Below are 22434 nucleotides of genomic sequence, written 5' to 3'. Positions count from 1 at the left end.
GTGTTTAAGCATTAACTGCCATTTGAATTTAATGTGCATACTTTGGCAACTAGACAAATCAGAATCTACCCCTACACTGTTCACCCGTTTCAAGATGACAACATGAATCCTGGTTACTTTTACAATGACCACAAATCAAGCGCAATTTAAAAAGGAATCCTCAAGACCTTTAAATGCATCCGTTGACAGAGACAGCAAGATACTGACATTATTGTTTTGTTTTCTTGCATAGTTTGCAGGCAAAGCTATTCCCACAATGCATCACATAATGATGCTTGATTGACATCTCTCTCAATCTTCTGTTAGCACCTGTTAGATTTAGACTCTTAAACTCTTATTGGTGGATTGAGTCCTCTGACATCATGCAACCTCAACCTGAGCAGATGTCTGATCAGCCAGAACAACTGAAAGAAGCATGTATTAGAAACTACAAGTATTTCCAGCAGGCCATATACTTCTATTTAAATTCCAAACTATAAAAGGGTCCCAATATAACACATGTACATTTGACAAACAGGCAAACAGACATTCATCAAACACCGATTCTAAATAAAAACTCCATGTATTAAGCTGTGTTTTGTCACTCTTTACATTAATACTTTTTTTAATTAATAGGGCTTATATTATGTCTGGCGCTAGTGGTCTCTCTATACGTTCTTTAACGCGTTGGGCGCTATCTAGTGGACAAACACAGAAATGCATCTGATATTATGGCTTCCATAATTCATAATTCAACATTTGTGCTAGTAGAATCCCCATGACAACATCCGTGAGTAGGTCACGAGGTCAACCGTTCCCTTGTGTGTGTGCGCGTGTGTTTGTCAGATATATCCCCCCCTGGCCCTGCCTTTTTTTTTTGGACATGCTACAAAGTGACAGATGGGGTGCTGCGACAAAGTCACGTTGCAAAATGCACGATCCAACTGCACTTTACATATTCAGCGTTACAAATAAAACGGAGGAAATTGTAATGGATGATGGACTACTTTGTTTACATTCAAAAGTGCTTTATATAACATTACTACAGGAGAGATTAGAATCCTCCTTAAACGCCAAAATGCGCATCATCACGCGCAGCCTTGACAACCGGCGCATCAGTAATCCGTTGATGTTTATTTTTAGATTTCTCGTCCGCTGCGTTCTACTCTCGTTCAACACACATCCCATGTTCCTCCGGTCAATAATTCATATGCTGTAGGCCTGCAGCAGTCACCGAGCAGGCTGCATCCACCCGGGACACAGGACGCCAAAAAGCACCTGAAGAGCGATGCACCCCCAAAACATGAGGCAGCAAAACGGAAAACCACCGGCCACATCTGTGAGGTGAGATAATCTTTGTATAAGATTTGATCTAAACAGAGGAAATATTACAATTTGAAAAAGGCTTTCATAAAGAGAACCCAAAATACTAGCTAGTGACCTGCTTGTATTTTTCAAATGTTACTTTGTTTTCAATGGAATTACCTGCAGTTACAAGGTATTCAGAGGGATTATTTTACAACAAATTTATAATTGGATTTATTTTAGGGGTTTTATGCTGCTTTCAAAGTTATAGAGCTTATAAAACCACACATGTATACATTATATTTGTTAAAATGTAGAAATGGGAGAATAGACAACTGTTGTATTCAGTTGTATGTGTTCGCTGTGTGTTTTACTTATGCATTTTAAACCTTTTTATACTGCCTTTTGTTGTTTTACATTCTTATTGGTAACCAGTTTGTATGTAGATTAAAACACAAAAGCCCAATGTGTAAAACTTGCTTTTTGATTATCATTGTGAAAATGTAGAAATGTGCTAACTCAGGCACACAAATGTAGGTAAAATAACATTCATGAGTTAAATGTTTAATTGTATTCTACTCTGAGGTTTAAATACTGAGTTGTCGACTCAGTATTTAAACCTTTTTATATTTACTTTAGTTTATTTGATACTTCTAGCATTAATAGGATTTGTGTGGATTAAACACAATGTTCTTGAGAGTTAAACTTGCCTTTCCTTGGTGTCCAGGAAGCCGCTCGGAGAGAGAGCCCACAAACGGATCTCCATGTCCACCGAGTACCAAGAGAAGTTCATCCCCCCGCGCTGCTACGCGGCCATGGTTACCAGCGCCCCACAAAAAGCCCCTTACCACACGCTGAAAGGGACCAGCTCTGACAAGGGCTCGCTCATGTAAGAGTTAAAAGTCTAGTCCCACATTTGAGAGTGTGTCTGTACCTCCCCACCTGTGAGGCACAACAGTCCATGCTGCAGTGCTGCTGGGTGCACAGGTGTTGTGGTGAAAGACATTCTGGGAAATGTAGGTCCCTAGTGTTGAACAGGACACAAAATGATTCCTGATAACAAATCCTAGAACATTGACAACCTACACAAACAGAACTGTCTACAAATGTTAACTATCATATGAATGTAAACAACTACTAATGTAGAATTGTGTGTTTCAAAAGGATTTAACTGATTGGGGGGAAATAGATTTTTAAATGTCACAACAATCCAGGTTTTCCATGGCCATGGGAACCCTGAGCTCACAGCTCACACAGCATGAGGAGAATGTTGGAGGAGGTGTGGTTTTAAACCTGTATAAGACAGACAAAATAAAAAGCTAAAGCTCATATCATTAATGCGTTTCAGAAGAGTCTATGTAACCCACAAATATACGCACCATCTACCGGAGGCTCCGCAGCAGTCTCTGCCCCCTAAAGTCCAACGCAGATGCAGCAGCGCTCCCCAAAATCCTGCGCGCTCCATAGCCAACCAGGTGGCAGCCATGTTTTACACATCGGTGTACAAAGGTAAGTAGAATCATACGTTGGAGAACAACAAATACACACACTCTGATTTTAAATCCATTCTCCCCTTCTCTTATTTTCAGGTGATTTCCAGGCATGGAATGTAATCAAGCGGCAGCCATTTAAGCTAACTGACAGCCTGAAAGTCAACAAAGGACTAGTTCCCCCAATCAGCACTTCCAAACAAAGTCCCTTCCAGAAAGTTCACGTTGGAGCTAATTGCAAAACAGTCCCAAAGGAGCTAGAACCTCAGCCTATTGAAAGCATCACCAGCTACCGATCAGATTATGTCGCCCATCCAGTGCAGCCCAGGAAACGCAGGGAACAGCCGGTGCAGCAAAACAAAGGTCTGCTTCAACAGGTGGCAGTGCCCCTCTACAGGGAACTCTTTGACGCAGCCCATAAGTCATTGGAGAACGGGTCCCCTGAAACCCAGTTCCAGGGCAGAGGTAAAGCCAAAGAGTCCATTCAACCTGCAGATGTGAACCAGTTCATCTCCACAACACACGCAGACTTCCCGGCACACAAATGTCAGCGCACCAAACTAATACTGCCAATGGAGCACAGAGAGAGGGCCAACGAGCCCCTTGAGTCCACAACCACCATGAGGGAGGCCTACAAAGCTTGGGACACACCCAGGTGCAGGCCAGAGCTGGCCCGGCCCAAGAAGACAACTTTCTCACTGATCACACATCAGCCTATCGAGAGCTACAACACAAACCAGAAGCCTTTCAGCCTTAATCCCAAAGTGAGTGACACTGAAGGGTGCAAGCCCACCGAAAAACCTCCTCGTTCTGCTGAAGACGGAGGATCTCCCAGCTTGGATCGCACCTCCCCGGACACCGAACAATCCAGGACGTACCAGAAGAGCTTTGGGGACAAAGCAGTGAATTGGTTCGATGGTGGGATTTGTGAGGAGAGCCCAGAGAGCTCTGAGGAACACCACATCTACAGCTACACGGTGTCCACCAAAAGCCGAGCTCTCTGAGGACACGTTACCTCAGGTAGCCTCCACCTTTGCAGCAATAAAAGCCATTAACAGCAGTGCTATTATGTAATGGCAGCTATTTGTATACTATTAAGCATCTCACTGATTCTCCACAGCATATTTGGAGTGCTTTATAATCTACTTAACTGAAGGTTTCCATATTCCGAGTAGCAAATAAATTCATGATTTAGGAATCAAGAAGATATTGGACTATTAAGCTCTAGTGTTCAAATGAAAACGCTCCGTAGTATTATTTAGGAATGAGTACAATTGTTCCTCTCACAAACTTGATAAACATGTTATAAACACCAAACAATAGATACTGTAATAATGAAATAATTACATTTTATTTAAAAAAACAAAGACAAATATCCTCAAAAAGGAAAGCTTGGACTTGTCCACGTCTGAACTGGGAGAACTTTCAAATCAATCATATTTACACCATATACAACTAAAGCTTTCTTAAAAAACATAAAAGGTATCATTTTTTGTAAATGTGGCCAAATTGTCCATATGCATATCAGCCTTCCATATTATCTTGGGTGCTCCAGTGCTAACAAAAAAAGGACACATTTTAACACGTAATTCATGAAATGTTGCATTCAGTTCTCCTCCAGCTAGTTCATAAACATCAAAAGTCCCCTTGGAGTAAAGTCCACATAGTTCATCGTGTTTGTGGTCAAAAAGTCGTCAGTCTTCCTGGAAACGGATGTGCTTAGTGGCCTCCTTGGCCCGGGCGAGGATGATTTTTTCGGCTTTGGATATGAGCTGAAGTGTTACACAATGAGAAACCAGATGTGAGAGCGATCAAACAAAGTAAGGAGGCTGGGCTTTACCCGTATTTGTTCATATGTCAAATGTGTATCCAGGTGCAGTCAGGATAGGCTGTCTGTTATGCATTTTACAATATCAAAACACTACTTAAAGTCTGTATTACTATATCACAGCTAAAGATTGTAATTTCTCATACATGTGCTAAGAAATGACTGTTAACATGTCGTTTCATACTAATGGAACAATCAATAATATATTGCTGTGCACGGTAACATGGTAACTATGTTTTTATTTAAAAATCTAGAGGTTCATCTCACCTTCTCTGTGCCCCTCTTCTTCTCCCTCGGGCGATTCAGCTTCACCTGTCGGTCCACTAAGATCTTCTGCCAGTACCGTTGTTCATGATCGCCTTTAAAATAGAGCAGATATTTACATCGCTGAGATTAATACTCACGACGCAAAATGAAATCTGTGATCCTTGAAAAGAGAATGTAAAACAAGCGAATGACCTCCTATAATCACACGTTTTAAAAAGCAGCCGAGTAAACTGAGAGATGATGAAGTGCGCCTATAGGCAGCAAAGTAACCATTCCTACCTGAGAGGATCTCGAGCGCCCAGCTGTGCTCTTTCTGCAGCTCTGCTCTCACGTCACTCACAGCTTTAGCGCCCTCGGGGGTGTGAAAGCGGATGTGACCCTCAGAATCTCCATCCAGCGTGTCGATGTACGCCACAGGGGACACTTTGGACAGAGCATCCTGCACAGAACACCACAGAGTTAAGCTTTGGTTCATAATAATACAAATATATGCAGGATTACAACTTATTGATAACTAGCTCACTTAATAGTTGTCATATTAATGGTTTAATGATTTCCACAGGAGGCAAATGCTCCTTTATCATTTGATATTGTGCTCTTATACTATCACAGACACTTACATTTGAAAAAGGTGCTTCTAAAATGTTTTTATTCAAACAATGCAAAGGTCCATTTTATTTCACATTATATACAAACTGCTTTTTGTGTCGTTTTTTACTTCTCAAAATCCTTATTACATCTCTGTTGACATTCAAATGTTAACTTGCAATAAGCTTCATTATAAATGTAATATTGTCTACCACCACATATTTATATAATTGTATTTAATATTGTATTTATGTTTGTATTTTAACCTCATGATTTAGATTCTAATTTGGCGTGTTGTGTTTTTCTTCATATTTATATGAAAGGAGAACTGCTAGAGGGTGACAGAGATTTCTTATTGGGAATGTCTGTTTATTTGTAACTTTGCATATGATAAATAAACTATTGATACAAGTTTTGAGAGTCTTTATTCATGATTCGCACACAGATGATAATAATGCTAATGTTGGACTGTACCTTGATGACCTTCCTGGCCGGCAGCGGCTTGCTGTCTGTGATCTTCAGGATGACTCCGCTCGCATACTGAGGGCCCTGGTTATTCACCTTCTCACTTTTTTCACTCTCTTTTTCACTCTTCTCAACTAGCGGAAAGAAACACACACAACAAGATGGTTCAATAATACTAGCTCCTCAATATCATTCCCTCAAATGTGATGTTTTTGGAGTAACACGGTGATATTAATACTGTGGATAAGACCGGTTCGACAGTCTTTATGTCATGTTCAGTGATGTTATTGTAAGTCAAATGCGACAGATTATTTCAATTTGATCGATTATTTTCACTATTAATTTATCGAGAAAATAATTGGCGCAATAATTTATATCAAGAATAACGAGTCATTATAAAATGGTGAAAAAGGTTCATCGCGGTTTTATAAAAACCCAATACATGAAAATAAATCCACTCTATTTTGATAGAAAACTGGACAAATCAGGAAATCTCTATATTTGAGAGGGAAAAACAGCATTATTGCATAACACAAATAACTTTAACAACCGGTTTGACAGTGTTCATGCCATGTTCACTGATATGTAAAGGGGAAAAAAACTAAAGGTGTTTCCCATGAGAAACAGAATTCCCAAAAGGTCTTAAACAAACCATGCCTTTAAGGACCTTGCTTTGTGCGCAGATAATGACTAATCAACAAGAGGCCACACCCACAACATGAGGCATGTCTCTGTGGCGCAATTGGTTAGCGCGTTCGGCTGTTAACCGAAAGGTTGGTGGTTCAAGTCCACCCAGTGACGTCCGAACATTATTTTAACATGTCATGTAACAAGCCATGTGCATCAAAGCTCTGATTTTGGCATACATTTTTGCTTTTATATCTTTGCAATTTTTGGTTTTCAAGGGAATATCAGCATGGGTTCATTTACGACCTCTGCTTATAGCAATGGTTTTAAAGAACTACATGAAACATGTAAATAAACAGCTTGCAGTCAGTCCGTCTGAGACAAACTCACCGTGTTCTTCTTTAGGATCGTCCTTCTTCTCCACCACTTTCTGGGGCGCCTGGTGATGGATCTGGTTAATGCACTTCTTCAGGGACTTCATGCTTTTCTTCTGCAGGGTCAGATACTCATCCTTCAACTCGAGCCAATCTTTCCTTGACGTGGACGAAAGAGGAACGGAGTTATTCAATCAATGCGTTGAAATAATTTCACTATGAAAAGGGGTTTTCATCTATTTTCTCATTGGTGTTGACACATGCAGAAAAAAGGGATGTGGGGTCTTACTTTGACAGAACCCGGAGTGGGATGACTTCTTCTTCGATTTTCAGTTTCTCCTTGTGTTTCTTATTTCTCTTCCTCTTTGCTTTAACTGTAGAATCATCTCCATTTTCTTTCCCGTCCTCAACACCTCGCTCTGTGTCACTCTTAGTGGGCGGGTCTGAAAAGGGGAATAACACGCTGAAAACAACTGACTCATGGTTGCAATGCTGTAAAAACGCATCGGCATGTATTTTCAGATTGTGAAAACACAAAGCAAAGACAGAGGAAGGAGTAAAAGGAAACATTTGTATTGTATTTTAATTATTCGTATTATTTCGGAGCATAATCTGCTCACTTACTCGTCTTTGTTGAATCTTGCTCCTTCTCTCCAGCTTCACATTTACTCGTCTTCCTCATCTTGGATGGTATTTCGCTTTCAGGTCCCTCTGCTGTCTGGGACCGTCGTCTTTTTTTCTCCGGCGTCTTCAGAGTGCCAGGGTCCTCCGATTTAAAATCCCCCGTTGAGGAGCGCTTCCTCTTGTGCTCAGACGGCTCTGCTTCCATCTCCTGCTCTTTAGATTCTTCAGCGGAAGTCTGCGCTGTGGCACTGTCTCTCTTTTTCTTCTTCTTTCGCTTTTTCTTCTCCTCTTCTTCACCTGTAGTCAAGACATGGCATCAATACAACACATTGCACCTCCAGGCTCTTTCTGGTTATTATGGCAGCATCAGATTTATTTCAGTCAGTGAACTCTCCTTAGCTCTGTATTTTTTTCTTACTAGCTTTCCCCGTCAACCCTGAACTGAACTTAGTACATATTGTAGTCAAACTGCACACTTCTATTATGTATGTATACAGTATCTTATGTTTATATATTCTTTCTAAGTAGTAAATTGATCCATTATATCATTCTAACTATAGTTACTCTATACATTTTATCTTACTACTGTTAATATGAATATTTATTTACTGTTATTGTTTGTTTTTCCCAATGGAAAAAGCAAGCAATAACCTTTATCTAATCCAGGGGTGTCCAAACTACGGCCCGGGGCCAAATGCAGCCCGCGGACCATTTTGAATCGGCCCTCAGCAAATGAATGCAGTATGGCCCTCAAATGAAACGTGTGCTTGTCTTTTACTTCTTAAATATAGATGTAAACATATTATATGGTAGTATTCATGTGTTGATAAGCCCAATAAAAGATATAACTTATTTTCATAACAAGCTTGAAATATACCCTTCCTCTTATTATAAGCAATCTGAGGCTTCTGTTGTAAGGAATGAGCGGCCAACAAAATACGTGAAACCCTCAGGAGAGCTGTGATGTACGCTGATTAAGCATCATCTACTTACATTTGATGGCTTTTGCCCACTTATAACTTCACTTCTGAGACAACAAACCTCACCTGTAGTGAGGGGCCCAGCCCTTCGTATATTTTTCTGCATGTGGCTCTCGTGAAAAAAGTTTGGACACCCCTGATCTAAACTAATCAGAACATGTTAAAGAGAAGTAAATAAGGAATGTTTTTGAATAGCGGTACTTGATTGAGGATTGTCGGCCGGCTGAGGGAGGGGCTTCCCTTTCTTGCACTTGGGGAACATCCCAGGCTTCCTGGGAGCGTCTTCAGGGGGGTTGTTGAGCATCTGTTCTCAAGAGATCAACATGTTCCGTTAGACTTCCTCCTGACAGAAGCAAAACACTGGGCTGGATTAGCAATTATTCATAATGTGCGTTTACCTCTGTGGCCCTCTGTGCTTGCTCCTCGGTCTCGAACTCCACGAAGCCGAAGCCCTTTGGGTCTCCGGTGGTCTTGTATCTTGGGATGCTGACATATACCACATTCCCGCATTTCGTGAAAACTTTCTCGATCCAGCCGTGCGACACATATTTGGGCAAAAGTTCCTTGTGGCAAAGAAAGAAAACATTAATTATTTTATGATTCGAAATAGAGCTGCGAGTAACGATTGCTTCCATTAGTGATTCAGCCTAGATTAAATAACGTCTTGTTTGTCAAAAAGCCTCCCACATGAAAAAGCTTAGAGCAGATTAACATGTTGTACTATAGATGATAGCATAATCAAATGAAACTCTTTTTACCACATAGACAGTGCGGCTGTCCACATTACTCGGCATGTCTCCAATCGGTAACTGACGTCTCACTTTATCTCCCTCGAAGTTCACCTGAAACAAAATACAAACACATTCTGGTCAATGCATTAAACAGACTTATTGAGCCATGGAAAACATCTAAGAAATCCTACAGAAGATCGACATGATTCTGCTCAAAGTACCTCAACGACAGATGAATTTTTCACGGCTCTTGCAATCAGCTTGGTGTCGGTTGTCAGCCTCTTCATCCGATTGAAGCTCGCCAATACCGACACGTCGACATCTAAAAAGAAAATGCAGTCAATTGCTTTAGACATAATGCAGTGCCTTCTATTCAAAATGTGCACTAAATAATGAAATGGCTGATAATAACGCTGAGTATTATTGTTCTCCCTCACATCCATCGTCTGACTCGTCGATGAGTTTCTTGAGAAAGCGGTCCTTGTGAAGGTTGACGTCTCCGAACCAGAACTCCACTTGCTTCTTCACGTCCCCCATCAGCTGTTTGACACGGGACCTCTTCTTTTTCTCCAGCTCCATGCTCTTACTGCTGGCTTCAGTTGGACCAGCATCACCAACTCCCCTCTCTGTGTCGATCATCCTGAAAGTGGGACTGTGACACAGGTCATTGTCAGATTTAATTAAAAACAGTAAATTAGCAGAGCTATGTCCATTAAGGTGTACGATTTCTAGAATGAAGAAGGGGAGCAAACATATGCTTTCTTCAGTGAAGCTGCAACAAATAATCGATCAACAGAATAGTAGTTTGCAACTATTTTGATAATTGATACATCTTTTATGAAATTATTCATGCAAAAAATGGAAGTACAAGCAGTCCTTCAGGTTACTGACTTATATAGGAGACCTTTCAAAAGGGTGTATGTTCTCAGCAATTCATTGTGTCTTGTATATGTTAAATATTTAAAAACAGCCAGCAGATGTTGATAAATCCTTGGCCCTTCATATAGTTCAGTTGAAATGTGGCCCTTCATAGTTTAAAGATAGGCTTCAGATATATATCTTTCACTGTCAATATGTTTATATTAGATTTGTAGCTCTGTGTTATTTTCTATTTTATGATATTTATAGTTTGTTTTCTATTTTATTTCATGTTCACATTATGTGCAATTCCGTTTTTACTAGCTGCTATGAAGGAACAAATCCTACATTGGGATCAGTAATGTAAATCTTATCCTGTCTTAAACCCATACTCTCAAATTGGCTAAACAAATTAGTATCATACAAACTCAATTGTAACATCAATCTCGCTTCATTGTTTACCTTACCAATCTTTTAAAATGTTTATTTGTATAAAGAATGTTAGACCATGGGATGACCACATGAGAAGTACATTACATTGACAAGTATTCATATTGAGTTTAATAACTCCCATACGCTGAATACACCAGTCTATGATGAACGCACCCCTTGAATAGCATCAACACATTACATGTATATCGCTAGTTATTAAAACACCGTTAGCTTGACATGTAGCAACTCTACATTAGCTTCTACGTAAAGCCAAATTACGTAGTGTGTTAGCTATAGCTACCAGACTTTAGCAAACAGCTGTAAGTTGTTATGAGTATTCGCGGGTAAGCTTTTAAAAAAAAAGATGCAGTCATTGCCACTGAATTTCGAAACAATTCAATTATTCACTTAGCATTACACTTGCGTGATGATTTAAATAACTCACCCAGTTTAAGATGTGGAAACAGCTTAGCTTGCTGACCTATAAATAACAGAAAGCGAGTTAGCTTGCTGGCTAACTTTATAAGATCGTCTTTACTTCGTTGTCGCAGAATAATTTCGTCATATCTGAATCAGGGAAAGCACTTCCGCTATTTAGCTTTCAAAATAAAATGCAAAATAACTTTGAAGTTTTAACATTTTATTAACAAACGTGCACAAGTTACGATAAATTGAACTTCTTCTGTAAACATTGTTTCTAAATACACATATACACGACAGACATATCAACGTAATACACACAAAGACCAAGATTCATTGACCATTAAGATCACAATAAATATGAAAAATATCAATACTAAGTTTAAATGAAGTGTCTCCATAAAAATATTTTTGTGTATAGGTAAATTAAGTATAGTTTAAATAGTGTAACATTATCAAAAACAAGAAACTAAGGCTCCAAAATAAGTCAAGATTTAGTATATAGTATTAACTTAACATTCGTACCACGTGGCCGGTTAGCTCAGTTGGTTAGAGCGTCGTGCTAATAACGCGAAGGTCGCGGGTTCGATACCCGTACTGGCCAGGAAACATTTTTGCACGTGTCACAGAAATAAGTCAGCACCAAAGGGACATTTGACTTGTGTTGTCTAGCTTATGACTCAACTGTGGTCCTCATCTTTATTAGAAGCTCAAAATGGTCTCAAACTTCTCCAGCTTCCTGAGCATGTCGTCCTCGGTGCAGATCTCAATCCTTTGCTTGATGAGCTGTAACAGTTGCTTGTAAAAATTACTCGCCCACTGGCCTTCCAAGCAGTGGACGGATATGTTGCACACTTTGTGGAGAACCGTTACTAACTTATCATTGCTGCTGACCTCACACCTTTTGAAGACCCATTCCCCCCATCCTTCCCAAATACCATCGTCTGTGAAGCTCACAGTTATGCTTTCTTGTGTGCAAAAGGAGTCTGGATCTGTGTCAGCTAGGTCATTCCAGATGGCTCTGTATGAAAAGGAAGAGACTTTAGAAAAAAACGTGTCTAAATATAGATTCGAATTTGTATTATTAAAAACACTCACACAATTTTTTTCAGAGGGTACGGGGTCAAGTCACTGAGGGACAGCAGACCTCTGTAGCTCACTCGGTTTCCCTCCATCCTGCGATTCAAAAGAATATACGCTAAGTTGTATGGCTTCTAAAGTGCTACTAAAGTGAGCTGGAGTGCACTTAACCAAATTGAAAGCTAAATTGCAGCTGAATGTAAAAAGCCATTAAAACATGCACCCAAAGGCTAGTATGGAATACAGTTGGGAAAATAAAGGGCCAAGCTTGTGATACATTTTTTTTTCACACTTTAGAAAAGAGACTGGGCCTAGATGTATATGTAATAGACTCTTTCTTTGTTATGTTTTGATCACATTTTATTATTTCATACTTTTTATGTTCTTGTCTATTGATTTCCTTTCTGAACCCAGCATTTGAATGGCATTTCAATAAAGCAGGTAGAATTTAAAAACTGTGGGTTTACTGAAGAGCTGATTTAGGTTGCCTTTGCACCAGTTGCGAAATATAATTAAACACTATTCTCCACATAATTCCATCTCTAGCTATTACAGGAACCATGATTCAGACATTCATGATCTTGGCAATACTTTCATTTCCCTAAAATATATAATGTGGCATATCCCTCCCATGGTGTCCTTACCACAACTCTTCAAGCTTTTTATTCGCCCGTATGGCACCAGAAATAGCCAGTAGTTCGTCATCGCCGATGTCTGTCCATCCGATTCTAAAATGGGAAGTGTGAAAAAGTCTAGTTCTCAAATTCTCTCATTGTGCCCTTTATATCCTCTTGCAGCTGGTTTAAATGTGTTCCTAAAAAAGCCTGTGTAATAATCAGTTGACATCTTACCCTAATTGCTGTAAATGTTCTGACACTTGCAGCACATCAGCAATGACCCGAGCTGCGTCCATACCGAGGATATTTTCTCCAAGCCTGTAATAATGAAATAGTGCATCAGTGCAAAAGCCACATTATATATTTTTCAAGCTGGTGTTGTTGACACTTTTTGCTGCATGCTATGTGATAAGTGTTAGGAACACAAGCCTGCAGATATTGAAAACAAAGAACGAAACCTCCATGTGACAAATGCAAACCAGATTTACCTTGAACTTACCAAAGTCTGTTACATCTGAGCAGCAGCGGCTGAATATCTCTAAGGGCCTCGCAGCTTACTCCTGTTCCTGTCAGATCCAGCTCTAATATTTCCCCCTTGGTGAGGTTTAGGAAGTACTTGATGGCATTGTAATCCATTTGGGACAGTGTTTCATCGCTAACATTAACCTGTAGTGTTTTAGGTTCCACGGAGAGGGCCAGAGAGGGGTCCTGTTGCTCAAACAGGCAGTGTAAATGGTTGAGGATAGGAGCTCCACTCTCACAGAGCATTGTGAGCTCTTTGATGATCCTCTGACGATAGCTGTCCACTTTCTCTTTATTGCAACTCAGCCCCACCTGCCTTGATAGAAGGTTAGCGTTGCGTTCAGCGAGGATTCCAGACAGGAAGCGATGGAAGAGGTCCAAATGTCCGCCGCTGGACCCCTCCCCAGGACTTGTAGTTTGCTGAAGAGCTTCAGGTAACGGGTGATCCGTCACCGCGCAATAAACTGCAGCGAAGAACTCTTGAACAGTGAGGTGTGCAAAGGAGTAAACCTCCTCAGTGCAGCCGGGCTCTTGTGCCACCGTCTTGTCCAGGAAGGTGCTTACAAGGATGCATCCCTCTAGCTCTGCCACGTCTTTGTCGCTGCTGTAGAATAGTGTTTGATGCTCCATCAGCTTTAGGAAGGCGAGTCGACCCAGCTTCAGTACGACATTAGAAAGCCCTTCCTTTTGCCCTTCACAAAACGTTTGGGCTCTTGCTTGAGTGTGAGAGCGAAGCAAGGCCACCAGATACTGCACATAAATGTCCGTCATGGTCTTGGGGCTTTCTCCACAGAGGTCCTTGCTTTCTTGAAGGATGCAGCACACAATGTAGCAAAATGCAGGTATGTAGCATAGTGTTAGCATTAGCTCATTGGCCGATACTACTGCGAACATGCGGTCAGCAGTGGCACTGTCCTGGAAATACCGTAAGAAGAAGTCTTGAACTTCAGTCAGGGAGAAACCAGAGATGAGCACAAAGCGGTCGATGCAGCCCACCGGGATGTGGTTGATGGCTGCAGGTCGACTTGTGAGCATGATAGAAGCGTTGGGGAGCAGTTCGCCTTGCATCAGACTCCCTAAGACCTCCACCACCTCTGCATCCTCATCAGGCTCGGTCACGAATGTGTCTACATCACAGCTCCTGTAGTGTCTGAACTCATCAAAGCCGTCTAAGATGATCAGCAGTTTGTGGTCGTTCTCTAAAATGTTATCCAGTTCCTTAGCCAGGTGCCTGTTTTTACGCAGCACCAGCTCGCGGAAGTTCGTAGGTTTGTCGATCAGATTGAGGTCTCTGAAGGTCATGTGGATGATGAAGTCAAATCCAAGATGGTCCCTGTTTCCTCCAAAATCAAAAAGCATCTTCTGCACCAGGATCGTTTTTCCGATGCCCGCCACCCCCGACACCAACACTTTCTTGACTGGATGTTTTCCATTTGTGCTTAGAAAGAGTTCGGCCGGTGTGATTTTTCTCTGCACCGCTGACTTCTGCTGCAAAGACAGTCGCTTTTGCCCAAACGTCAGCACCTCATGTCTTTTCATATCCAAGCCCTGGTGTCCGTCTGCCAACAAGAGATTGACGTAGTGTTCGGAAAAAAGAATTTTCTCCCCGTGTCGAGTGTTGTAGAAGAGCATGCTCTCACTCCGCCGCTTGATGACATCTTTATGCTTTTGTTGGACTTTCTTATATTCTGCAAAGAGAAGATAATGTGATTTAAAAAAAAGTACTCTTAATGCTTTTCCACATGTTCAATTTGCAGCATTTTTTTCATCTTAAATGTACCAACTTTGAATTGAATTGCATACCCACGGATTGAGGTGGATCTGCATTTCCTTCTTTGGGGTGTGTCTGTGCTTCTTGCTGATGATGACTAATTGAAAGAAAAATATCAGCTGCTTCATTGCCTTTACATTGCAGGATATCCAACACCTCTCTTACTCTTGCCCGGGGTCCCAAATGACACAACACCTCCTCACGATCGTCACGAGTGAACACTTCCCGACTTACTAAGATTTCCAGCAGAGAGTCAATTCGTCCTTCCAGCTCATCCACCAGGGAAACTCGCAGAACCCTGAGTGCTTTCAAACTAGAATTACAACCATCCCTTTCCACCATAACGAACCTGAAAAAAAATCCCCAGCACGAATCAGAAAAGTAAAGTTATGATGTGCTGATGGAGCCTTGTGAATTGTAGCATTTCTCTCATTTTGTAAAGCAATGTCCCCTCTTAGTTCAGAGGAATCATGCAAAAGCATGTCCTTCTTCCAGAGCGGAGAAGTAGAAAGTGAACTGTTTGTTGTAAATGAGAAAGAAAAGAAGGAAGTACACTCCAGTGTGTCAAGCACATGAACGCAGGGTTATTACATGTTAACACTTGAGGCTGTAACAACCTGTTTTTCTGGTAACTGTAGAAACTCCCATTGCAGTAATGTAAATTAAAGAAACATATCAAAACAATCACAGCTTTATGACGGGACTAAATAATGCCGCCAGTTTTGTTTTCAAAAAAAATCCACAACAAACAGTTTATAAAAGGAATGTATTTGGCTTTATTAAATGATAAACCAGGCATGAGCAGAAAGCAATACATCAGTTCACCAGCAGAGGGTCCCTATTGCATGCACATGAAATACCCCAAAAACGGTTGGAAAATGAATACTTAAAACCCACCCCTGCAATTATTTACAAAACTATGCACAAGAACACACATGGAAATAAATAGTTAAAAGGACATACCAAATATCTACATAACTTAATAGAATAGGTCATATGTTTTTCATGTTTTTACTTTCACAAAATCAAATTACCACACATGCGAAGGTATCTGATGATGAAGCATCAAGGAACTCGGGGGGAAAAGTCAGAAAGTGCAAACCCTGCCGATCTGGCACAAGTAATGATCTTTAAAAAAGCTCCCTAATGTTTTAACCGATATTGAAATATAACGCAGAGTTATGCTCAATCAACACTGAAATCTGTCAAAGAAATGACATAAGGTCTTTCAATTGAAACCGTTTTCCTTAAATGTCACACTAAAAAAATGGGGTTTAATTGGAGGGGAGGAACAGTTACACCCTGTTCACAAAGTGGTTAAAGGGACATTTAAACAAATATTTTAACGAGAAATACAAAACAAAATCACAAAATATATAAACAATGTAACTTTACAAACTAAAAAGAACTCCGCAAGCAATGTTCTGAACAAAGACTTGGATGAGTTGAGTGCAATATAAATGTGTATTTCTCATAAAATTCGACTTGCTTCAGTCCATAGTGCAACCCATGCAAGATAAAAATGTACTTTTTATTCTGAAAAACATGCAGCTACAACTTCTGAAATCATACTTCCTTTGCCCTCCGAATGACCCGACCGATGGATAACAACGTGTGCTAGATTACCTAATATTTTCCCATGCGGATGATACCATTTGTACCATGATCAGATATTATGACAGCCATTTCCCTTCAGAGGATTAGGCTGTGTTTAGAGTTTACCCACAACTCTTTATTACAAATGTATTTAGCATCAAACTTTTTCATCAACACTGTTCTGGACACCCTTGCAATAAAGGCAAAACACACAACTATCCAGTGGTTATCAGAAGCTCAGAGGGCTACCCAGAAGTCAATAGTTGAACAAAAAGTCAATGAATTACACATTTGTGTTTATAGGCCTAATTGCACAACTGTTGTGAAATTATTTGAGGAATACCCTGAAACTACCAGTATTTTTTATATACTGTTATTTGTGACTTGGAAAATCCCAGGTTGTATATGAATAACCTACTTGTCAATAAACCTTGTTTTGAATGTGATTTATGAGTTCCCCTTTATGATACCACGCAGTCACCAGCAGTTTCAATCACTCACAATGGAAATGTATCATACGTTACGTTTGCTTAATTCAGAAAAGCTTCATGAGCGTCAGATTTAAAAAGAAGTAAAACTTCATCAAAGGTCACTCCTCTCACATCTTGGAAAATTCAAACCCACACATGATTTCTTTGAGGGAAGTGGATCACCACCATCCAATTGTTCCTCAGGTGTCCACATCCAGCGCTGACCACTGGACACAGCTGTGGGTGTGAGGATGGGGCGTCCAGGTTTTAAGTCTCTGTTGGCCGTCCCCGACTTCTCCAGGTCGTCCCTGGCCCTCGTCTTAACCCCCCCTCGCCCTCCTCAGGTGTTTTTGCAGGAATGACAGCAGCGGCTCTTGAACTGAGGCAGAGTGCAGAGCTCCAGCTGCCGGACCTTCTCACAGTACCTCGTGCTGTCCCGACACTCTCCGGCTGGAAAACACAGACGATGCAGTTTAATACCAATACTCACTTTAAGCCTCTCCACACGATAAAGACCAGACAAGACAAGATCTAGTTTAACCTATCGTAAGCTTTATTAACCCTGAAGGAAATGTGTGTGCATGTGAAAACAACAGACTTATAAATACAAAGTGTATAAGAGGACCAATACTAGTCATTGCCTTAAAAAACAACAATACAAGTAAATCGGTAAAATAAGTAAACAAGAATAGAAACATAAATTACAACATCTTAAAAAACAAAGAAAATGTGTTTAATAATCAATACTAATATTGATATATATTTTTTATTTATGATTTATTTTTGATATGCAAGTCTATTCTTCTCACTTTATCTGCTTTTGTAATAATGCTAATTGTTTTTGTTTGTAGTACAATGCTAAATACCCTATGTGTGATTATTCAGTACAATAACTGAAGGGTTTATAAAGTGTATATTTGTAATGCTATTTGAGCATAATCTTGTTTTTATTCCCCTTACATTTGATATGACTCCCGAGGAATTTCCACCATCAACAAATGCAGTAATACTATATTCAACATGGTATATCAAATCATTTTTAAATCAACCAGTTCTACATTTTTCCATCGTGCAGCTTCCCCTCACCTCTGCCGCAGGACAGGATGTTGCATCGCTGCCAGCTGGGGGGGCGGGGCCTCCACATGCAGTGATGTTCCCGCGTGGCCTTCCCTGTCCTGCGGTGCGCGCAGATCACCTGACGGGACTGGAAGCCGTGCCGTCCACAGGTGGCGGTGCACGGCGTCCAGGGCCCCACGCGCCAGTGGAGTAGACACGCCTCTGTGGAGCAATTCTTCAGGGAGACGGGTCTAAAAATACAAATGCATAACAGGAAATGGTCAGGAAGCTCGAAGAAATACATGGGGAGTGGCTTTTACACTGAAAATGTGATATTATCTATTCCACATCAACATCATATCTCCTGATATACATTTATATTATAATACCCATATTTACCTCTGGAGTCCACTGCACATCCTGTAGGAGACTTTGGTGGTGTTTATGTCCTGGCAGTAAACATGGCGGTGCTGTGTAGCCAAACTGGGACCCACACATTGACCATGACACTAAAAAGGGAAGATTTAATCAGAATTACAAGCGAGTTCAGCTTTTTAGATGACATACTTCCTTGTGTCAGCTAGACAGACATGCATTTTTAAACATGATGTGCATGTCATTAACAAAGATAAAAAGGGTGACTTCCCTTACTGCAACAGACTTCCCCTTTAAATAATTTGTAAAACAAATAAACACCAAAAAGTACATATGAAAAACTCCCCCAAATGAACAGACCAAGAACTGACACACAATGTCTAACGTTGAACCTGTTTCGAACTAAATGAAAACAGCCTCTATGTAAAGAAGTGTGTGTAGTGAATGGAAGCAGACTCACGGCCCCCCAGCTGGTGGAGGCCCACCGGGCGCAGGGCAGCTGGTTGCAGGGCCGGCTGTCGGAGGGTCTCCTCCCGCTGCCCAGGCACTGCCGGCTCTCCACCTCTCTCGATCGGCCCTCAGGACCCTTCAGGCAGCGGACACTCCTGCTCTGGGACCCCCCCTCCACAACTGGCTGAGCACGGTGACCAGGGGTCCATCCGCCACCTAAAGCAACCACAGAGGAAAAGTGGACAATGACTTACAGTGTTTATACAGTTATAATAATAAAGTATCAATCTTTGTTTTGGCCAACAGAGGGACTCATCACCTAAAAGGACATGTGTTGTTCCTTTTAGAGTAAAGACATGTAGGCTACTTATCTATAGTCAGTGCATAAATAGCATAAAACTCCACAAGAGTACCAGCTGGAAGTAATGTGTTGCTGTGGAAAGAGGCAGCAGAAAAATGCATTTTACACACCTAAATAATAAATATCAGTTTTAACTGTACGCTATATTTAGAATATATTTACTGCTTTAATTTGTCATCAGACAGTCTTACAATTTGCTTCTGCCCTCAGCAGTACATTGCTTTTTTCTCGATTGCACTCCTGTCTTTTTTTTCCATAGGGCCAGTCACACACTGACCATGGAGAAGTACTTCATACAACTCCATATACCTTTAAGTCTTTAGCATTGTGCTATCCCGGAAACATCTAAGTATTTTCCTTAAAAAATAAAGTTGCCAGTTCTCTAGGTACATGTAGTAAGTTTGGAATGCAAGTAAATGGGGAATTAGGAATGTGACCAGCATGTAGTAGCAGCAGTGTACCTGAGGGGGCAGGCCTGTCCGTGGCACAGCTCTGCAGACTGGCTGCTGTTGCTCCTCTCAGAGCAGATAGGCCCATTTGCTCCAATGCCATTACTTTGGACACAGCTTCTTCCTTTGCCACCTGAAAACAGACATTTAAAACGATATTATTGTGGTCTTGGATTCAGCAGAAATAAAAAAAGACACCATGTAAAACTGGGTGTATCTGAAGATGATTTTGACACCAAAAGTCCTGATATGTGTTTTTTATTTAGGCATCAAGATAAATACAATGGGTATAACCACTTTTTGATTTAAAGCGCAGGTTGGACACTTTTCAGCCCCTTTAAGCCCCTTTATCTTCCTTTGAGGTCAAGCGAGTGGGGTGCACCCAGTTAATCTTCTTTGAAACATTGCCTGCAACCTCTAATTGTTGTCGTATGGGGAGAAAGAGTGCCGGAGCATCAGGAAGACCCTGCGGCCGGCGGCTTTGATCAAAATGCAGCAAGGTCGCCAATAATCAGGCTCCGATGAGACGAATGACAGCGCAGCTCAGATATGAACGTGCTGTGTCACGCTTTGGACATCCCCAATCACTGAGTCAGCATGAAGAGACACCGGGGTATGCAAAACACTTTAAAAAGTCCTTAGTTGGTCTCTAACCTTAACTGTGTATTATATATACAGTACAACATATTTAAAGTGGTAACCTGCTTCGTTTTCTTTTTTCTTTCCTTAGAAATTAATTTAAGGTGTTTGTTGCAATTTTCTAAGACATTTTCCTTAACTAATTGAAAAACTTGAGGGGGAATTATTTAATAAGACCCCTCCAGAAGTGAATTAGCTGGCAGTTTATTCCAACATGCTAGAAGTGAGATTCGGCGTACCTGTAATCTGCAGCAAAGATGAAAGAGATGTTGTTCCAAGACGATTGTTGGCCGTGCAGGTGTACAGACCCTCATCCGGCTTGCTTGGAGACTGGATCCTCAGTGAGCCGGAGGACAACAGGCCTACTCTGCCAACACGAAGACAACACAACCACTAAATCGGCTACTTTTAACAACAACACCTGCAGAAAAAAATCGTCACAACGTGACCAAAATCTGATCCGCTGAATTTTCAGACAGGTTTTTATATAAATGGATCAGGACAAAAAGAGAGAGAATCTTTTTTCCTGAAACTTTCATAATCTCTTCACACAGAGGGGACACATGTTGATGTAGAAGAGACATGAAGAAGTGGATTTTGCATAACAGGTGACCTTTAAAGGGCAGTTCTTACCTGCTGTTGTAGTGCAGCTCTTTGCCGTTTTTTGTCCATGTCAGAGACGGTTCGGGGTTCCCCAGGGCCTCACACCTCAGCTCCAAACTAGCAATGGGTTTCTGCAGCAGAGCCGGGACCCCCACATGTACAGTCATTTCAGAGGACGGGACCACCCCCACCTTCCGGGGCCGCTGGATTATCACCGGGCTTCTTAGCCGCGGAGCTTTGATGCTGGGTTTATTAAGCGGGGGCACCTGTGTGGAGGATTCTGCTTTCTCCGGGGGATGAAGTGTAGACTCATTGTTTTCGCCTTGTGTGATAGCGAGCTCACTGAGCAACTGTGCGATGAGTTGCCCCTCCCTTTGTCCTCCTTCAGAGAGGTCGTGCATGATCTCATCTAGCCTCTGGGTGTCTGCTATGAGTACGAGCAGGCTAGAAAGTTCTGAATTGGCTCTCTCGTCCTCCAGGGTGGAGCGGTTATTCTGTGTTTTATCAGCAGGGTCTTTCTCATCTTGGAGAGAGCCTTTGAGTTCAAGCAATTGCTCCACAATGTTGTCGTATCGGTTCAGGGGGACGGGTAGCTCTTGAAATCTTTCTCTCATGGCTGCGTCTGTCTCCCTAACCTTTTGTTGTCCACCCCCAAGGAGCCATGATGCTGGAGCAGAGAGTTTGTGTTTGCTGCCGATGATCTGAAGTACAAAATGTTCCCGTGCCTGACCTGCGACACATGTGTAAATCCCGGCGTCCGATGCATGAAGTTGCTGAAACTTCACGTATCCCAGTGATGTCATGGAGAGATGCGGAGGGCCGGTTAAGGGCTTTCCCTCCTTCAACCATCGGATTTGGCCTTTGCGGAAGTTTCTGGTTGGGCAGCGAAGGACTACAGTCGTCCAGGGGAGCAAGTAGGCATAGCCCCCCACCACCAGCTGTAACTTTTTCCCCTTACTCCACTGGATATACACCTTCTTCTGGCCCAGTATGATGGGATTGGGTTTGAGAGAGTCTGTGGGGAAATTAAAGAACAGATTAATGATTTGATTTTGATACGTTTTTAAGGGAATTTCCATTAACAAGCAGTCACACCTTTTTTTTTCACTGGTTATTGGTGGGCTTATGTTACAGTTATGATATGTCATTTGTATTATGCATGTTAAAAAAACGTTTTTCTTACACATCTTTCCATCAAATTTTACACCAAAACATTTTTATGATGCAAGTCAATGTAAAGACCTTGCAGCAAATGTTCACAAAGTGTTTAAGCATATTTATGCCTCATTTGGAAAACATCATTTACAGTGTTGATGGAGCAGCCACTATGCTAGCACAGCCCTGATGTGAACACAGCATAAGCAGTACATTTTGACTAAACAGATCCAAACAGAGGGTGTCTTACTCTCACAGAGCCTGAGGGAGCATGGTCTGATTTTGGTGGGCCGGGCTAGCAGGGAGCAGTTCTCGGGGTCTA

The 22434-nt window shown here is 41.4% G+C and overlaps 4 protein-coding genes and 2 non-coding genes across 6 annotated transcripts; 3 read left to right on the top strand and 3 right to left on the bottom strand.

The window, feature by feature from the left end:
• The first annotated feature begins 1187 nt into the window (after positions 1 to 1187).
• On the top strand, positions 1188 to 4110 carry LOC117553674 (stabilizer of axonemal microtubules 2-like). The gene is made up of 4 exons (XM_034227732.1): positions 1188 to 1323; positions 2012 to 2173; positions 2633 to 2793; positions 2874 to 4110. The coding sequence occupies exons 1-4, from the start codon at positions 1268 to 1270 to the stop codon at positions 3776 to 3778; spliced, it is 1284 nt and encodes a 427-aa protein (XP_034083623.1). The 5' UTR covers positions 1188 to 1267; the 3' UTR covers positions 3779 to 4110.
• Positions 4102 to 11131, bottom strand: larp7 (La ribonucleoprotein 7, transcriptional regulator). Its single transcript, XM_034227634.1, has 13 exons — positions 10994 to 11131; positions 9696 to 9910; positions 9480 to 9580; positions 9286 to 9369; positions 8926 to 9090; positions 8729 to 8831; positions 7548 to 7844; positions 7213 to 7366; positions 6940 to 7082; positions 5932 to 6056; positions 5149 to 5308; positions 4870 to 4961; positions 4102 to 4546 (listed from the first exon to the last, which is right to left on the bottom strand). Exons 2-13 carry the CDS (start codon positions 9895 to 9897, stop codon positions 4469 to 4471), a joined length of 1704 nt encoding a protein of 567 aa, XP_034083525.1. The 5' UTR covers positions 9898 to 9910; positions 10994 to 11131; the 3' UTR covers positions 4102 to 4468.
• trnan-guu lies at positions 6650 to 6723 on the top strand. The gene has a single exon. It is a non-coding gene; the product is annotated as a tRNA-Asn (tRNA).
• Positions 11132 to 11262: 131 nt separating the features above from the next.
• LOC117532458 (NACHT, LRR and PYD domains-containing protein 3-like) lies at positions 11263 to 15442 on the bottom strand. Its single transcript, XM_034195834.1, has 6 exons — positions 14991 to 15442; positions 13165 to 14875; positions 12900 to 12983; positions 12693 to 12776; positions 12067 to 12144; positions 11263 to 11989 (listed from the first exon to the last, which is right to left on the bottom strand). Exons 1-6 carry the CDS (start codon positions 15298 to 15300, stop codon positions 11671 to 11673), a joined length of 2586 nt encoding a protein of 861 aa, XP_034051725.1. The 5' UTR covers positions 15301 to 15442; the 3' UTR covers positions 11263 to 11670.
• Positions 11499 to 11572, top strand: trnai-aau. Its single transcript has one exon. It is a non-coding gene; the product is annotated as a tRNA-Ile (tRNA).
• Positions 15443 to 15714: 272 nt separating the features above from the next.
• LOC117553514 (ADAMTS-like protein 1) lies at positions 15715 to 21272 on the bottom strand. Its single transcript, XM_034227524.1, has 7 exons — positions 20988 to 21272; positions 20594 to 20721; positions 19728 to 19848; positions 18916 to 19121; positions 18480 to 18589; positions 18111 to 18331; positions 15715 to 17474 (listed from the first exon to the last, which is right to left on the bottom strand). The coding sequence occupies exons 2-7, from the start codon at positions 20666 to 20668 to the stop codon at positions 17365 to 17367; spliced, it is 843 nt and encodes a 280-aa protein (XP_034083415.1). The 5' UTR covers positions 20669 to 20721; positions 20988 to 21272; the 3' UTR covers positions 15715 to 17364.
• Positions 21273 to 22434: the final 1162 nt, after the last annotated feature.

Source organism: Gymnodraco acuticeps, unplaced genomic scaffold (genome assembly GCF_902827175.1).
Source record: "Gymnodraco acuticeps unplaced genomic scaffold, fGymAcu1.1, whole genome shotgun sequence".
NCBI lineage: Eukaryota > Metazoa > Chordata > Actinopteri > Perciformes > Bathydraconidae > Gymnodraco > Gymnodraco acuticeps.
Note: the sequence above shows the minus strand (reverse complement) of the source record. Positions and strands in the feature narration are given on the sequence as shown.

What these genes read in the sequence shown, in the direction of transcription:
- LOC117553514 (XM_034227524.1), bottom strand. Translation starts at nt 20,668, where the DNA reads ATGAGGGTCTGTACACCTGCACGGCCAACAATCGTCTTGGAACAACAT. An exon ending in GGACAGGCCTGCCCCCTCAG is followed by an intron (nt 19,122 to 19,727) that starts GTACACTGCTGC and finishes TGGTTGCTTTAG; the next exon opens with GTGGCGGATGGACCCCTGGT. An exon ending in ATGTGCAGTGGACTCCAGAG is followed by an intron (nt 18,332 to 18,479) that starts GTAAATATGGGT and finishes TTGTATTTTTAG; the next exon opens with ACCCGTCTCCCTGAAGAATT.
- larp7 (XM_034227634.1), bottom strand. Translation starts at nt 9,897, where the DNA reads ATGATCGACACAGAGAGGGGAGTTGGTGATGCTGGTCCAACTGAAGCC. An exon ending in ACAGCCGCACTGTCTATGTG is followed by an intron (nt 9,091 to 9,285) that starts GTAAAAAGAGTT and finishes CTTTGCCACAAG; the next exon opens with GAACTTTTGCCCAAATATGT. An exon ending in GGCGCTCGAGATCCTCTCAG is followed by an intron (nt 4,962 to 5,148) that starts GTAGGAATGGTT and finishes TCTATTTTAAAG; the next exon opens with GCGATCATGAACAACGGTAC.
- LOC117553674 (XM_034227732.1), top strand. Translation starts at nt 1,268, where the DNA reads ATGCACCCCCAAAACATGAGGCAGCAAAACGGAAAACCACCGGCCACA. An exon ending in TCTGACAAGGGCTCGCTCAT is followed by an intron (nt 2,174 to 2,632) that starts GTAAGAGTTAAA and finishes AATGCGTTTCAG; the next exon opens with AAGAGTCTATGTAACCCACA. An exon ending in TTACACATCGGTGTACAAAG is followed by an intron (nt 2,794 to 2,873) that starts GTAAGTAGAATC and finishes TCTTATTTTCAG; the next exon opens with GTGATTTCCAGGCATGGAAT.
- LOC117532458 (XM_034195834.1), bottom strand. Translation starts at nt 15,300, where the DNA reads ATGGTGGAAAGGGATGGTTGTAATTCTAGTTTGAAAGCACTCAGGGTT. An exon ending in CTCAGATGTAACAGACTTTG is followed by an intron (nt 12,984 to 13,164) that starts GTAAGTTCAAGG and finishes TCATTATTACAG; the next exon opens with GCTTGGAGAAAATATCCTCG. An exon ending in TACCCTCTGAAAAAAATTGT is followed by an intron (nt 11,990 to 12,066) that starts GTGAGTGTTTTT and finishes CTTTTCATACAG; the next exon opens with AGCCATCTGGAATGACCTAG.